The sequence below is a fragment of the Saccopteryx bilineata genome, chromosome 4 (assembly GCF_036850765.1).
Source record: "Saccopteryx bilineata isolate mSacBil1 chromosome 4, mSacBil1_pri_phased_curated, whole genome shotgun sequence".
Taxonomy (NCBI): Eukaryota; Metazoa; Chordata; class Mammalia; order Chiroptera; family Emballonuridae; genus Saccopteryx; species Saccopteryx bilineata.
The window spans coordinates 265,282,264-265,298,726 of NC_089493.1; the positions used below are offsets into that span (position 1 = coordinate 265,282,264).

Genomic DNA, 16,463 nt, shown 5'->3' on the forward strand with positions numbered 1-16,463 from the left:
TACACACTTTGGGGGTGGGGGGCAATGCCCAATTCTGGTTAAGCCCAGCCCAGGCTTGCCCAGTTACCCTCACCCATACAGCTTCCTCCTTCTCCTTCCATGCTTTGGTTCTGGGCTGGCAGCTTCTTTCTGCTGTGCAAATCTGGGGCCAAGCTGAGCTCCGGGGCTGTCCCAAACTTCCAGGTCCCACTGTGTGCATGTGGAGGTGGGAGTAGGGATTCGATGAATGCTAGCATCTGGGCCCCTCTACCAGAGGGGCCAGCAGATAGGACCCTGGCCAGCCTGATTCCTGCCCTACCCTGGGCTCTGCCAGGGTAAGGTAGGGCTTGGGTGGTTTCCAGAAAACCAAAGAGTCTGGAGTCTATTAACCCAGTGGTCAGTGTTTGGACAGGGACTCCAGTCCTGCTGAACCCTCCTCTCCTTTATTTCTTCGGTTGTCCCTCCCTCATCACAAAGGTTCTCTGGCCACACCCTTTGGATCCAGCCCTGGGATCCTCTGGGCAACTTGTGCCTCCCACCACAGAGCAGTCTGCACCTGGCAAAGCCTAGGTTGATTCTGTAGCAGGGATCATGATGGTGTCTGGAAACAATCACTCACCCAGCAGCCGAGGTCTGGAGGCTGCTCGACTTTATGGAAACAATGAGGTCAGCGAGCCCCAGGTAAGGAGCCAATGTCTCAGCAGATCCCCTCCTTCCCGCACCCACTACCTACGTCTCCACATCCAGTCCTCGTCCCACTGCAGAGCCTGCTGCTGCTACATCCAGGCATCTGGTTCCCTTTGCCCCTCCCCCTGGCGGGACCCATGTCTACCTCTCAACAGCACATTGCTACCTGCCTCTTGGCTGGCTCCTACCAGCCACTCTCCTCTAAGATCTGGAATTTGTTGCTAAAGCCAGGGTGTTTAAACCTGTAGTCTGCTGACTCTGTAGGCCATAAAGCATGGCCTTCAGTGCCCTCCAAGACAGGGCCTTTGCCCTCTCTCCTTGTTGCTTCTCCTTCAGCCTGAGCACACCTGCCTGCCAGCCCTTGCCTATGCTATTACCCCCTTGCCTATCACACAAGGGTCGCTTCTGGAAACCCCTTTTCCCCATTCCACTAAGACCACAGCATGTCCCAGCCCCTCTCTGATGCATAATGCTGCTTGTCACTGAGTTCTTTCCTCCTCTTGCCCCCTTAAGAGCAGGGACTTGGACTAACTGGCTGGGTGCTGAGCCAGAGAAAGTGCCAACCGGGATGTACCCAGATTTCACAACTGGGAGGAGAAAGAAAAGGAGAGACCTGGGAATCAGCCTGGAACTGAGGGAGGCTTGTGTGCTCTAGGTCCCTGGGGAAGCCGGCACCAGCCAGGGGTGACCAGCAACCCCAGGGGCTAGAGGTCCTGGAGGGAGCCTTCCTCATCAGCCTGGAGCATGGAGCATTGTCCCTCAGACACCCTCTGGCAGAGGGGCCCAGATGCTAGCATTCCTCGAATCAAGGCCAATATCTGAGTCTGCAGACTTGAAGGAGGGCTTTAGAGAAGGACCCATTGAAAATTAGAGAAATGCCTGGAAAAGTTAGGAACTGCTCCTGTGTCACAGCAGCAGCGCAGGGACTCACCAAGTCTCCCAAAGCTCAGTGCCAGCCCCTCCCCATGGAGACCCCCAGACCTGAGCCAGCCAGCCCTGTCCACCTTACTCAGAGGTGCTGCCTCGGATTGCACATCTTCAAGCTGAGCTCTGAGCATAGGGCCGGGCAGCCTACCTCAGACCCTCCTCTGCCTCTGCCTCTTGTGTGGTCCAAGCAGGCCACAGGGCATCTACATGTTTCCCATGAAAACGAGCCTGTTTCCTTTGTAGGGAGTGAATTCCTTCCACCTGTCCCATGCCCCTGCTGTGTGCCACATGATGGCCTGAACCCTGGGGACTTCAAACCTGCTGCCCTTGGACCCTACTCCTCTAGCACCCCCGCCCGCCCCAGACCATGGCTTTGGACTCTGGGCCCGAGACCCTTAGAAGCTTTCTCCAGGCCAATTGCAGCATGGCTCCCTTGAGCAGCTGTGGTCCCCAGGTTCAACTGTCCTCCTGAGGTCCCACCAAGCCTCATTTGCAGCACTTAAAGCTGTGGAATCTCTCCTCCTCAGCCTTCCTGTCTGAGCTAACCCGCCTCCCCTGCCTGTGGCCACATGCATATTCTCCGCCCCTCCAGAACTAGCTCTTGTTGACAAGGGTAAGCTGCTTCACCTCTTTGAAGCTAGCTGTACCCAGTTAAACAGGACTAACCACGCCTCTTCCTAGGGCTGACATGAGGATTACCTTGTCGAAGGCTTGGCATCAGCTTTCCCACGCTTCAAGGGCACTGGCAGAGCAGCTTTGCTACAGCTCTCTGACAAGGCGGGAGGCTGCAGCCATCCCATTGCCTACCACAAGGGAGCTGGTGATCAGAGCAGGGATGAGAACTGGACAGGCTGACTCTGGGTTGTGGCCCTGGGAGCATTGAGGTGTCCAGAAGACACCTGAGACGTGGGATGTGTGTGTCTGGAAGGAGGGTGGCAGATTGAGGAGATTGGAGCTCAGGAAATGAAGGGAAGGTGGAAGGGTGTGTAGACTGGGCAGTGCCCTGGCCTTCAGGCTCAGACTTGTGCTGCCAGCTGGGCCAGCGCAATCCTTGATCTATGTGTTTACTTCCCTGTTGGCTTTCCTCCAGGTGTGGAGGGCGGAGGCATGCTTTGGCTTTATGCCCGCTCCATATTGTGGTATCCCAACAGGGAGCCTGCCCCAGAGAGGGAACGTTAGGAAGCTGGGCTGTGTTGGGGAGGGGTGGTGTGTGTGTGTTGCTGCTCCTCTCAAGCATCCTGGGAGAGCTGTGGGCTTAGGAAACAATGCAGGAGTATTTTACCACAGCCTCAGACACCATGTTTGTGGACAGTGTGGGGCCTCTCAAGCTCTTGAGGACTTGACACTGGGCTCCAAAGCCCCCATCTGCATTCTCTCTCTTCCAGGTCCCTCTGAACCCTCCTTGGGCCAGGTAAGAGGGTGGTGGGCTGGGCAAGGGCAGACAGGGAGAGGGTCAAGTAGGTGTGACTTTTACTGCTGAGCCCAGTCAAGGAAGGCTCTCTTAGATACTACCCCTCCCTGTCAGGGTCTTTGCCTCCCTCCCACCAAAACCTAGGCCTCATTCTCTGGAAGAGACCTTTCTGGAGAACCCAAGCTTCATCCTGTATGCAGAGGTATAGGGGGCGGGGGAATGGGTCCTCTGACTAGGCCCACCTCCCTTCATAAATTCACCTGGAGTCGCCACACTTCCCATATTCCACATGGCCCTGGCCCTGTCTAGGAGGAGAATAAAGTCATAATGAAGTCAGGAACGGACTCAGCTCCCAGGAAGCTCCTCTCCCCTGACCCTGTTATCACCTTCCACCCTGACCCCAGCCTAGGTGTCCATGAGTTCCCAAGCCTGAGCCAGGAACCTCTCCTGGGTCACCTGGCTCCCAAGCGCTGATTACAATCATTACTTCTCTCTTAATGGATGTGGGGATGAAGAGCAGGGCTGTGCTCTGTGATGGGACACCATTGTACCCACTGGGCCCAGCATGGAGCCTGGCACACAGCAGGCACTCAGCAAATATGAAGAACATGTGAGCCAGCAAATGGCATCAACTCCTCTTCACACACCAGGGTCTGAGGCAGAGGCAGACAGTTGCTTTGAACTTTATTTGAGAAAAAGAGAACATAAACGTATCAAAAGAGCAAAAGGCTGACAGGTGGGGATGGTCAGTGATTGCTAATGGGGGGTTCCAAGCAGGGCTAAGCCTTTATTTGGCTGCAGGCTGTTCAGATTTCCCAGCTTCTGAGCCCCCAATCTGGGCACGAGCCTCGAAGGTGACAGGGATGGTGATCTCTGCTGACTGGTTGGCTGGTTTGGGCAGTGGGGCCTCCACGGTGAGCGTGCCCTCAGGGGACAGGGAGGAGGATACCAGGGTGGGGTCCACACCAGGAGGAAGCCTGGAAATGCAGAGAGGGAGGACAAGAGTCACACACAGGTGAGTCACTGCAACCCCCTCCGACCACCCACCATCTGGTACCAAGACTCACGTGTATTTTCGAGTGAAGCACCGGGAAATGTAGCCGTGCTCATCCTGTCTCTCTTCGTGCTTGCCTGGGGAGCGGAAGGTCAGAGGGTGAGGAAGGGGCCGCCTCTCAGGCCAACTTCCGTCCAAACATGCCCCACTTGGTGGCCTGGATTCATGGCTGACCCAAATGCGTGGAGGGATTTGGGACCCCCTAGGCCGTCTTAAACTTCTGGAAAGTTTGGTTTGCCTGAGGTACACGCCCCGCTCACACCTCCACGGACCGGCGCAGGGAGAGAGATGGCGCCGGAGGAACTGGTCATTTTGGGGTGGGGCTGGAGGGGGAAGGGGGGGATCTCCGCTGGAAGGCTGCGTTTTTCCCTTAACAGAATGGGTTTCAGGACAAAAAGATCCCTTAGGAGCTACCCGCACCCCCAATTCTGGAGAAGGGGGCACAAGCCAGGGGCAGGGCCGCATGGGCTAATTTTTCACTGTCCAGGCTCCCTGCTCGGCCAGCTTCATCCCCGCAGGGCCGGGTTGGGGAGTGGAGGTGGGGACGGTGGATCGGGGTGGGGGGCGAGCTCACCAGTGATCTCCACCACGCCGTCCTTGGTCTTGACCGTCAGTTCCTCGGGGGCGAAGTGGTTGACATCCAAAGACACGCGCCAGCGGTCAGCGGTCTGCCGGATCTCCGAGACGCCGCTGCTGAGTTGTCGGCTGAGCGCACGGCTGTAGGCGGGCGCGACTGCCGCCTGGGGGCCCTCCACGGCGGGCGTGACCAGGGGGCGCACGTAGCCCGGCCAGCCGGTGTGGCCGAAGAACTGCGACCATTCCTCGGGCAGCCGCGGCATCCCGAAGGTCTGCTCGAAGAGGCGGCTGTGGTTCGAGTACCAGTCACGGAAAGGGTCCCAGCTAGGGCTCCGCAGGAGCGAGAAGGGCACGCGGCGCTCGGTCATGCTGGCTTCGTAGTTCGCCTTCGATTGGAGCTAGCTCCGGAGAATTGTCCGGCGGTGGAGCCTGCAGCCCTTTTAAAGGGTTTCAGCGGGTATTTTTAGCAGGAGGTGCTTCAGGTCTCTATTAAAGGCAATGACTGGTTGCGGGCAGCCCCTCCCCGCTGCATACCCAGGCGGGGCGAGGGCGGGGCGAGGCGAAGAAGGCTCTGTGCACATCTGGAAACTTCTCTTGTTCAAAAAGCAAATGACTGGAGCGCTGATGCTGATGCAGCGCCCACTGCCGGACACTCACAAGCAGAGGTGGGTTTAACGACGGGACGTGCCGGGGGCGCGCCTTGAGCCCCGACTTCTGAAGGGCCCCCACAAAACCCCAACTTTACAATTTTTTCTAATGACACCGAGTTTGGTTTCATATGTGCAATTTTAACAATAGTTTATAATTTTTTTATTTATTTAAAATTATAGTTAACATGTACTTTTTTTTTACCTGCCCTTTTTTTTTTTTTTAAGGGGCCCAATATTTTTTTTTTTTTTTTGCGCCTGGGTCCTCAACCGACCTTAATCCGCCTCTGCTCACAAGCCTGGGTGCTAACGGACTGGGCCGCTGCCAGTGCACAGTCCCATCCTTTCGTCCAGTGGACAAAGCTGAGAGAGGTTGAGCCACTTGTCCTAGGCCACACAACTAGGCTAGGAAGTGTCAGAGCCAGGATTTAAACCACAGGGTATCTGTGATATACCGTAATGTCTTAAGAAGCAGTCTGGTGTGGTTTTTAGAGCCAGACTACTAGAGTTCATGTCCTGGTTCTGCCACTAATGGGAAGAACTTGTACAAATTGGGCTATGTGTGCCTCAGTTTTCCCATTTGGAAAATGGAGATGATGATGATGATGATAATTATGCTTACATCATTGGGTAGGTATGAGGATTCAGTGACTTAATGCAAGCACAGACTTTAGCCCAGGGCCTAGTACATGGTAATAATTATTATTATCTACCTAGAATTGAGAGGGAGGAGGAAAAGGAGTGTGTACACCTACCCCTGTTGAAGAGGCAGTGGCATGTATGGGTCTGGCCATTTTCCCTTAGCCCCCAGCAGTGAGGCTAGCCCAGATGAGAAACCCCAGATCCAGTGCTGAAAGGGGGTCAGGAGAAAGGTTACTGTCGATCTTTACATTATATCTGTGTGCTGAGCAAGGGAGCATCCCTTGCTCAAAAGGAGTCACATATGTTTGTATCTTCTCACAACACCAGGTTTGTTAGGGGAGACCTCCCCAATAAGCCAACAGAGTCACAGTCAGCTTACACACAGAGGGGGAGCTTATGCAAGCTGAGCAACAGTGTTCAGCATGAAGTCCCTGTCACCGGGCCGTGTCCGCAAGTGAAGAGGCAAGCATCTGTCTCAAGCTGCGTGGCTCCAGTGGTGGCCGACATCTGGTGGAGTGAAAGCTCGGCAGGGTTCCAAGTGTGACCCCTGGTACAGCCAAGCTTGATTGTTGGGTGATCAGAGCTCTGAGTGATCATTAACATTTCCTCTTTAGTGCCTTCATAGGACTGACCCTTCCTTGGTCCAACCTTCCTTCTCCCAACTTACATTCTATTTATCCCTCCTTTTTAGATGAGGTTGAGAGTGAGTGGTCCACCATCTCCTATAAGACACCAGCAGACTAAGCCTCTTGCCTCTAGTGCTCAGGCTCTTATCCTCAGGGGCTCCTACCTTGGAGTTTCCCTACCTCCTCTCTTACTAAGACCCACCTGCTCGTTGCCCTTCTCCTGTGGCTGAGGCTGTCCTTTGTCAGTTTTATAGGGGACCTTGCTCTGTCCAGGACACCTGAGGGGCTGGAAGCCAGGCCCTTACCTCAATGAGCTAAGGGTAACAGCAAGTCCCCTCTGAGCCTTAAATTCCTCTTCAAGAGAGGGAGCTCCTGGATGTCTTTGTTTCTTACCCACCTGTTCCCCATCAGGAAAGAGCTGGGGCTGGGCCACACAAACCTGAGGTCACCTCTGGAAAGGCCTCTGAGAACCTGGGGCTTTCTTGAGCCAAGGGTGAGAGGCAGACAGGACCCCTGCCCTCTGCCTCACCTCCCTTTCTGGACCATGTCGTGAGCCCAGTGGGTCTCATTTGGAAGCTACTGGTTGCCGTCCAAGGGTCTCAGCTTCGAGAAGCCCCAGGCTTTCACTCCCCCACACTCCCACCCCCAGCTCTATAAAGTCAGGATGAGGTCAGGAGCCAGGGAGGGGCCTTCTCCGCCCCTACCTGCCCACCTGGTCCGGACTGGAGCCCAGATGCCCCACCCTAGCGGTAGCTGTCAGGTGTAGTCATGGATGCTTTCAACTGTGGTCCTGCCAGGCCCAGCCATGCTCTGGGTGGGGACTGCATGCCTGGCTGCCTGCACTTTGTACAACAGACAGAAGCTCCCTTTATAGCTCCCTTCATCTTGCCTGAACGAGGCCATCCCAGCTGCCCCGGCCAGGATAGGTTGTGCAACCTGAGATGCAACAACCCCAGCACTCTGCCCATGGCACGTGGGGGAGGCAGGATGGAGAACTCACACTCATTTTTAGTGGGCCAGTTTTTGAGGGGTCCTACCTTGGAGTTTCCCTACCTCCTCTCTTTCTAAGACCCACCTGCTCGTTGCCCTTCTCCTGTGGCTGAGGTGACCCTTCTCCTGGGTCACCCTGCCAGTCACAAGGGAGGGGACATGGGTGGCTCTGGGTTGTGGTAAGAGGGTGTGATTTGTGGGAGAAACTGGATTTGGGAGTCAGACAAGGTTGGGCTTGAATCTGGGTGCTGCTCTTCACTGGCCTGGTGACGTCTCTACCCTACATGTCCCCATCTGCAAAATATGGCTTATAATGCTCCCATCGTGCAGGATTGTGGTGACTCTCAAATGCAAGAATGCATGTGAAGTGCCTGTTGCTCAGTAAGGGTTAATCATTATTAAGGAAAGAGGGCCTTTAATTTTGGATATTGTGACTTAGACTAATGAGAATTACCTGATTGTATGTGCTTTATAGTGTGTCCAAGTATCTTATCAGAGTCCCATTATTGAGATGAGGAAGCTAAGGGTCAGAACTGCCCAAGGTCACAAAGCTGGAAGCGGGTGTGAGGGATTGGAACTCAGGCCTCCTGATCTTTTATTTTGCAGGGGAGAGACTTCCCAGGCAGTCCAGGGAGGGCTGTGGGCCGTGGGGTTCTGGGCAAAGGGTGCTGTGTACAGCTAACGGTTGCCTGTCAGGACAGGGAGGGTTGGGCCAGACTCTCTGGGGTCCCTCCAGCCCTGACCAGATGCCCTTTCTCCAGAAGGTTGCACCCTAAACCCAGGCACAAGGCTTGGCAAGAGGAGCAAGGGCTGAATGTCAGCCCCCACTTGCCCACCTGCCCGATCTTTGACAATCATCTGCTCTTGCATTCCAGTCACCGAGCTGCCAAGCGTGGGTTTTCTGGGGTTAAGAGGACAACTAACTCCACCCCGAGGATTTCCCAGAAGCCATGGTGGGGGAGGGAGGTGAGACTGCAGGGTCTGGGATTACTTAATTGGAGAGGCTTCTCCCCTCATCCTTGGCCCCAAAGTCCGGGGTACTCCGTAGCAGCCCCAGGACCAGCCTCCCAGATTGTCACTGTGCCTGAGGCCTTGGCCACACTAGCCACACCCTTTGCTGGCCTTTGCCAACTGTAGCTGAGTCAGTTCCCCCTACCCTGATCCAACCTCAGAGAAAGTTCGAGAGTCTGCAGGCAGCTGACAGAGATCCCTGGAGGGGCCTGACAGCTGATAGATTTCACCTGTCACTGAGCCTGCTGGGAACTGAAAATGCAGGCAGCAGTACTTAAAGCACATTGGGGTGTGGGGGCACCAGATCTTTCTGGAAGCATCTAGATACTCTCTAGGAGTCGATTTAAAAAAAAAATCATATCCAGCCTGCCCACCCACTAGTCCTCTGGGTTCTGGCTGGCCTTGGGTCTCCTCATCTCCGTCACCACTGAAGGGGTGCTAAGGAGGCGCCAGGTGGGAGGGGACCCATCCTCTGGCCCCTACCACCCCCCTGTCCAGCAGCTTTAAAGCATCTATCTAGCTTGGGAGTCTGGGAACCTGCATGTCTCTGAGCCTGTGACCTTGGCCAGCGGCCAGCTCCCATGACTCATTTTCTTCATCTGTACAATGAGACCATTGGACTGGATGTTCTCTAAGACTCCTTCCAGCACAGTGAATCAACAGTTTCTCCTCCACTTCCCCCCTTCCCTCAGGTCACCTACACTGTCCACTCTGCCATTGTAATGCTGCCAGAGGGAGTGTGTGTCTGGTGAGTAGAAGGAGAGGGTGAAGGGAGGATGTGGAGATGTGGCACCCTGTGGTGGCCATGGAGGTGGGAGGCCCTGTGGCAGGAGGACCCTTATATTCAGGTCCAAGAGCCTTTCTCAGGCAGAGGGGGCCCTGGAGAAGGAAGGGAAGGTCACTAGTGCTAGGGCCAGTTTGTTGAATACATCCCCAGCTGAGAGAAGCTGGTGAGATGCCAGGAGGCTTCTAAGAGCATCTCAGAGAGGTAGGGAATGGTGGGGGGACTGCCAGTTGGGACATCCAAACTAGGCATGTGCATCTGTGACTTGCTACCCTGGGTCTGGGGCTGTAGGAAACAAATTAAGGAAAACAGTACAGAAAAGCCCTGTCCAACTGCCTGGGTGCTGTGTGTGTTGGGAGGGGAAAAATGGCCGGGGGTTGGGGTCCCTGCAGCCCCCATCTGTGGAGAGAGAGACCAGGAGAGAAGCTACTGCAGCCCAAAGGCTTACATCTTGGGAAGCCGCCCCTCCCTTACCAATGCAGAATTGGAGTTTCCTGTTTTCCTGCCTGCCTTCCCAGCAGTATTTTTCCGTTTTCCTAACGTACAGAGCAGAGGCTGTCCCCTCAGTCCGTGGGAGGTACAGGGGCTTGATACCTTGGTCCCCTCCTTGATTTCCCCAGGGAATGGGCTTCCTCAAATAGCCAGTGAGGGCGCTGAGGACAAGAGCTTCAGGATTCCAGACAGACTTGGACCCTCCCCAGGGATTCTGTCCTCTCAGTCCAGGCCTGGTTTGTGCCCCTCCTGGCAGATACCAACGGGAAGTTTTTCTTCTCTCTGGCGCCCTCTAGTGTCTTCTGGGAGCCATCACAGCTTGACTTTGGGCCCCTCCCCTCCCCCAGAGTTTCTGGAACAGCTCACTCCCTGGCTCCCTTGTTCACTCATTTACTCATTTGACAAACATTTCAAGGGTGCCTGTTTGGGGGTGGCAGAGACCAGTAAAGCATGGGCTGGGATCCAGAAACTCAGATTAAGGGGGAGAGAGACTTGCCAACAAACAACTGGAACAAGAGCTTACGGCCCCAAAGGCAGGAACAGACCTAGCACTGGGGGAACTCCCCTCTTCAGAGGCAGGGGTAGCCGCCACAGCCAGGGACCAGAGACTCTTCAGAATAGGAGGCAGCTGAGCTGAGCCTCTTCTGAATCTGTGGAGGTGAAGGGAAATTCTTGGGGGGTCAAGAGGAGGGTCAACTTAATTGGAGTGTACTGGAGGAAAAGGCAATGGTGGGATAGGAGGTTGGAGGGCTGGCAGGAGGAAAGGATGGCTATTTCAGGTGGAGCCATTCAGAAGCCTTCCAAGCCCTATGAGCTGGTGGACTTGGTCACAGGTGCTTCTTTGAACAGTTTCCTCAGATCAGAAACAGCCCCTGGCTAAAGACCCCCTCAGGTGCCTCTTCTAGTAGGAGGGAAAAGGAACGGGAGAGGTCAGGTGCTGACACAGCCATAAGCTTCAGGAGCACCCCCCACACCTCCACTCTGAGGATCAGAGCAGACCAAGGACATCTGTATCATGGCTCACACAGGTCGGAACTATGAACACGTCAGATGCTTCCTCAGCAGAGGTGGATCAGGGGGCCCTAAAGGCTTAGTTATGTGTGAGATTCAAAATTGCATGCCAAATTGTGGGCATGTGCACATCTTCTGGGAAGTGGGTTCCCAACCTTTATGAGGTTCCCAAAGAGCAACTAATTAAAACCCTGGTCAAAATCCACCACTCTAAGAGAAAAGAAGAAGGAAGAGAAGGAGGAGAAAGAGGGATGGGAGGGGAAAGAAAAGGAAGAGGGGGGGGATTTGTATGTTTGTTTAAATCTACATAAAAGAAATACAATGTAACTACTAGAAAAAAAACAACCCACTATTCTAAACTCTCCCTTTCCAGGCCACATCCTAGTGCCCAGCCAGGACCGGACACCCAGTGCTATCGAATGCTCGCTCTATGCCAGTCCTGGCACTTGGCACTTTTAAGATAGTATTTCCTTTCAGTTACCTCTCAGTGCTGCCTCTCACACCACTGGGAAGAGTGGGAGCCTGGATCCACAGCCTCATGATGCTCCAAACTGTGTTCTAGCCCATTCTGGAACATTCCACATATAGAAAATGTCCTGTGTTGTGTTGGCCCAGTGCCTCCTCCCTCTTTCCCATGCCTACCCACTACTAAAGCTGGGAGGTCTGGGGAGGATGATCTTCTTGGGTCCCTGTTTTCCTCCCCACTAAGCTGCAGGCTCTGCAGACTTATGTATCAAGACAGGGGGGTGGGGCCTGACCTGTGGTGGCGCAGTGGATCAAGCATCGACCTGGAATGCTGAGGTCACTGATTCAAAACCCTGGGCTTGCCTGGTCAAGGCACATATGGGAGTTGCTGCTTCTTGCTCTTCCCCCCCCCCTCCTTTCTCTCTCTTTCTCCCCTCCCTCTCTAAAATGAATAAATAAAAAATAAAAATAATTTTTTAAAAAAGGCAGGAGGGTGGATGTGCTAGGCTTTGGTTCCTTTGGGCCAGTTCTCTCTGGGTCCTGAGGAGTCCGAGCCCCTCTCATTTCTCACTGGGAAGGACCCCAGGACCCCGTGCCCTCCCCACAATCTCCAGGTACCCAAATCCAGAGGCTTGGTCTCACAACCTGCCCTTTGGGCACTGAGTGTTTTATTTGAGTCCCAAGTTTTATCCGCACCGCGGAAAAAAAAGGGAGTGGGAAATAGAGAGAGGGGGAACCCAGACCAGATCCCAGACCCCTCCCCCCACTGGAGCCCAGGGCATCTGCCCTATTGGGCCAAGGAAGACTTTGTGAGATCCCTGAGGGCCCCGGGAGGAGGGGGCTGGGAGCAGCAGAAGAGGGCTGGGGACACTGCTTCCTCTCAATTCCCTAGGCCAAGGCCCTGTCTAGATCCTACCCTTTCTTCCAAGGGCTATAGCACCCTTCACTGGGAAGCCTTGGTTGACCTCCTCCCCATGAAACCCTGAGGAGGAAGTGCTCCCTTGAGTGGACTCTGAAGCCCCCATTATCCTATGCCTGTGACCCTGTGCTGCCATCTGGCCCATGTCCCAGACAAGGGACACATGGGAACACCAGGGCCTGCTCAGTGATTGGGTTGCTTTTCTTCTCCCCTCTTCTCAAAGGCTTTTCCTCCATTCACCCCTTCTCTCTTCACCTCCTGACCTGAACCCCTTTTCATCTTAGGGTCAGATTCAGTTATGGTCTGTATGTCTCATCTCTTGTCATGCAGAAGGCCTAGCTGCTATGGCCTTGGCCTAGGGCATGGAGTGAGGGCTGGAGGAAAGAGACCGGCTTGAAGAGTAGAAGTGGGACCAAGAGTGAGCTCCCTGGCCCGTGCTGGCACTTCTGGGCCTGGAGGAGTTGGGGAGGCTGTGGGGCCAGCCTCCAGCCCTTGGCCAGGGCTCCCCTGCAGCCAGCTCAGAAGGAAGCAGCTCCCCAGCCTGGATGGTGGCACACCAAGGGTTAGGCCCTTCTTCATCTAACTTAGATCGCACTTGCTGACCTACCTCCCTGCCTGCCTAGTGAAAGAGAGGAGCTAAGGGCCCTGTGGAGTGGGTAGGGGAGGATCCCAGGATTGACATCTTCAGAGGTATCTCTGGGTCCACTGAGCTGAGGTCCCCATCCTAGTGAGCTAGCATCAAGCAGGAAGGGGGCAGGATGATCCCTGTGTTCAGAAAGGCTCTTTGTTCCCTGGACATGGTAGGTGGGCAGAAGGTGGGGGTAGGGACCTTCTAGAAGCAGCAGAACCCAGCTCCTCCTTTTCTGCAGGGCACCCACCCTCAAGGTCTTCCCTGGCCCTTGGACCTCTTGATAGCAATAGGTTGTAGGCCCCCCCCCCATGGGTCCTGGGGCCTGACCCCTCGTCTCTCTCTGCACCAGGGGGCACCAAGCTGGGTTTGTATGGGCTCAGAAGCCTCCACTTTCTGAGCTGCTCCGGCTGTGGTAGCTGGGACTTGGGGTCCGGGAGGGGCTGCGCGTGCGGCTTCGGGTCCCACGACTGTGGCTGCTGTAACTTCCGTGACTGTGGCCCGGGCTGGGGCTGTGGCTGGGGCTCCGGCTTGAGTAGTCACTGCTCAGGCAGCTGGAGGAGGAGGAGGAGGGGCTGGGCCGATAGTAGGGTATGGGCCGCTTTCGGGCACTGCCAGGAAGGAAAAGCCGATTACAGGCCATCTAGAGCCCGGAGCTCTGCCCGTCGTGGGCCTTCCCTTGGGCCCCCGAGCCCCTCCGCAGCAGTGGTCAGGGCTTCCCTGCTTCAGATTCCCCGGAGCCCTGGCCTTGGAGTTCTCCCCCCACCCTCTTGCCCCAATAGGCCTGGATAGACAGTGGTCACTTGCCAATTTCATGTTGATCATTTTGTTTTTCCTCACTTGTCTGCAGGGAAAGGGGGCCGAATCTCAGTTTGACCTGAGTCATTGCTCAATAGATATTTGAATAAGTTTTAAATATAAACAATTCATAGCTGAGCTAAGCAGTGGCTTCTGTGCAGGGAAAGGTCTGTGGATATGGCTGAGCTCTGCTCCTGGAGGATTTGGGGTTTTCAGGTCATGTGAAGGGAACATGGTAGAGACCCCTGGCCACTGCTGCCCATGCCCACAGCCTGGCCCAGGCCCAATGGTCCCCTCTCCTCACTCAGCTACCTCCCACCATCCCTGGAGTTAGTTTGAAGCCAGGAGACTGTGACCCAGAGAAAAGAAAAGAGAGTGGTTAAGGGGGCAACAATGCCCCACCGCGTGGGGTTAATTCTGAGGAAGAAAACAGGTGTAAGTTAGTGGGCGGAGGAGGAGGCAGCCTGGGAGAAGGGCTGAGGTGGATATCAGGTAAGCAGTGTGGGGGTCTGCCATCTTAGGACCCCCTCAACTGGGTGGAATGTGTCACCTGTCTGGGGTCAAACCTGATGGTCTGGGTTGAAGGGAGGAGGCAATGTGATCATCAAGGAGTAGAAAGGGCCAGTTAGAGAATCAGGCCATGGGAGAGCTGAAAAGATGCTCAGGGAGGCCTGCTTACTGTTTGGACATGAGAACAGGGACCAGAAGGGCCCACCGCTATCCCAAGGCTGCCCAGTAAGGCTGTGGCAGAGCTAGGCTCAGACTTTTGCCTGTGGTCCTCCACCCCATGTCAGGGGTCCAGGACTTGCGGGTGATTTTTGCAAACACAGACCATTGGCTCATATGGAAACCCAGGCCCAACTCTCCAGTCCTGGCAGAGAAGCTCTGATCTTGGCACAGCCATGTGTGGGGAAAATGGGAGGGATGGGTTCCTCTCACAACTGCCCCACAGAGCAGGCTGCTGGTGCCCCCTCCTCCGAATTCCCCAGGGGACTGGAAGGTGAGCAGTGAGGTTAGTGAGAAAAGGAGAGGCAGGCAGACAGCTGAACAGAGCCAGATCAGCTCACATGGGCATCTCCCCTGCAGCCTGTGGAGAGGGGGTCCACTCGGCCCCCAGGCTGGCCACAGGCCACTCAGCAGGCTGGACCTTGAGATGAAGGAGAAAAGGAGACATCATTGCCAGGAGATGAATGTGGGGAGGGAAGGAGGGAGGAAGACCTCCAGGAGGGATGGCTGGAATCTTCCAGAACTCAATTTCAGGTTTGCTGCTTTCCACCCAGACCCAAGTACAGATTCTCCCTCCCCTCCATGGGCCTTCTGGCTCGCGCCAGGTCCATTCCCTTCTTGAGCACTTCCTCCTCTCAGTGAACCTCCACCTCTGAGTCACACCCCTCTCCAGCACCACGAGTTTTGTCTCTCCTCGGCGAGCCCTCTCTCCTTTGCTGAGCCCCCTCCTTCTCCTCCAGCCTCCTCCCCCCCCCTGCACTAGGTTCAGTCGGTTCCCCCCAGTAGGTCCCTGGGGCCTTCACACCCTAGGTCCCTGACGGGTTCCCCGGCCCCTCCGTACCTGGTGATGCGCCGCGGCTCCATGAAGCTGGGCGAGTCCCTGCGCCGCTTGCGGATGGGCGAATAGCTGCGCGAGCGGCGCCGGGCGCGGGCGGCTTCAGCCTCGGCGTGCCTGGCGCGGCCCTCGCCGTCCTTGTCCCTGCCGGGCCGGGCCCAAGTGAGCGCCGCGGCCGCACGAGGGCGCCGCGGACCCGCCCTCTCCCCGGGCCCCCGCACCTCTTCGCCCCACTTACCGGCCCAGTGCTTTCTTGAGCGACGGCGATCGGCTGGGGCTGCGAGCCCTCCTCTCCGCCGAGCGCGAGCGGGATTTGGAGGGCGAGCGGCTGGAGCTCCACGAGCGCGGGTGGGGGCCCGGGCTGCCAGATGAGCTCTTCCCCTCCTGGCCGCCGTGCCGGCCGTGCGCGCCCGGAGACGGGGAGGTGCTGGCCGGCCGGGCGCGCGGGGGCCTCTCCTTGGCCCTGGAGGAAGGGCACGGCGACAGAGGGCTCAGCTAGGGAGAAAGTGGGTTCCGGAGAGGGGAAGGTTGGGTGGGGAGGCAGAGGGGCCCGTGACAGGGAGGAGGCTCAGCGAGGGGGACAGTGGGCTCCGTGGAGGGCAGAGTGCGGGGTTCTCAGCGAGGGAGGAAGTGGGCTCCGTGGAGGGCAGAGTGCGGGGTTCTCAGCGAGGGAGGAAGTGGGCTCCGTGGAGGGCAGAGTGCGGGGTTCTCAGCGAGGGAGGAAGTGGGCTCCGTGGAGGGCAGAGTGCGGGGTTCTCAGCGGGGGGGACAGTGGGCTCCGTGGAGGGCAGAGTGCGGGGTTCTCAGCGAGGGGGACAGTGGGCTCCGTGGAGGGCAGAGTGCGGGGTTCTCAGCGGGGGGGACAGTGGGCTCCGTGGAGGGCAGAGTGCGGGGTTCTCAGCGGGGGGGACAGGGAGCTCCGTGGAGGGCAGAGTGCGAGTTCTCAGCGGGGGGGACAGTGGGCTCCGTGGAGGGCAGAGTGCGGGGTTCTCAGCGGGGGGGACAGGGAGCTCCGTGGCGGGCAGAGTGCGGGGTTCTCAGCGAGGGGGACAGTGGGCTCCGTGGAGGGCAGAGTGCGGGGTTCTCAGCGAGGGGGACAGTGGGCTCCGTGGAGGGCAGAGTGCGGGGTTCTCAGCGAGGGGGACAGTGGGCTCCGTGGAGGGCAGAGTGCGGGGTTCTCAGCGAGGGAGGAAGTGGGCTCCGTGGAGGGCAGAGTGCGGGGTTCTCAGCGAGGGGGACAGTGGGCTCCGTGGAG

The 16,463-nt window shown here is 56.6% G+C and overlaps 2 protein-coding genes and 1 long non-coding RNA gene across 4 annotated transcripts in view; 1 reads left to right on the top strand and 2 right to left on the bottom strand.

The window, feature by feature from the left end:
- Positions 1-3,671: 3,671 nt before the first annotated feature.
- HSPB1 (heat shock protein family B (small) member 1) lies at positions 3,672-5,063 on the bottom strand. Its single transcript, XM_066274499.1, has 3 exons — positions 4,633-5,063; positions 4,072-4,135; positions 3,672-3,981 (listed from the first exon to the last, which is right to left on the bottom strand). The coding sequence occupies exons 1-3, from the start codon at positions 5,000-5,002 to the stop codon at positions 3,792-3,794; spliced, it is 624 nt and encodes a 207-aa protein (XP_066130596.1). The 5' UTR covers positions 5,003-5,063; the 3' UTR covers positions 3,672-3,791.
- Positions 5,064-5,162: 99 nt separating this feature from the next.
- Positions 5,163-11,343, top strand: LOC136334385 (uncharacterized). Its single transcript, XR_010731149.1, has 3 exons — positions 5,163-5,299; positions 9,243-9,298; positions 11,211-11,343. It is a non-coding gene; the product is annotated as an uncharacterized lncRNA (long non-coding RNA).
- Positions 11,344-11,938: 595 nt separating this feature from the next.
- The window catches only part of SRRM3 (serine/arginine repetitive matrix 3), a 58,081-nt gene continuing 53,556 nt past the window's right edge, over positions 11,939-16,463 (bottom strand). The window contains exons 13-16 of one of the 2 annotated variants that reach the window (XM_066274501.1): positions 15,447-15,671; positions 15,215-15,352; positions 14,715-14,794; positions 13,263-13,460 (exon numbers count right to left, since the gene is read on the bottom strand). In XM_066274501.1, the coding sequence (XP_066130598.1) occupies positions 13,396-13,460; positions 14,715-14,794; positions 15,215-15,352; positions 15,447-15,671 (508 nt within the window). In that variant the 3' untranslated portion in view covers positions 13,263-13,395. Of the gene's footprint in view, positions 13,461-14,714; positions 14,795-15,214; positions 15,353-15,446; positions 15,672-16,463 lie in introns of both variants that reach the window. The other variant, XM_066274500.1, reaches the window with a different exon arrangement.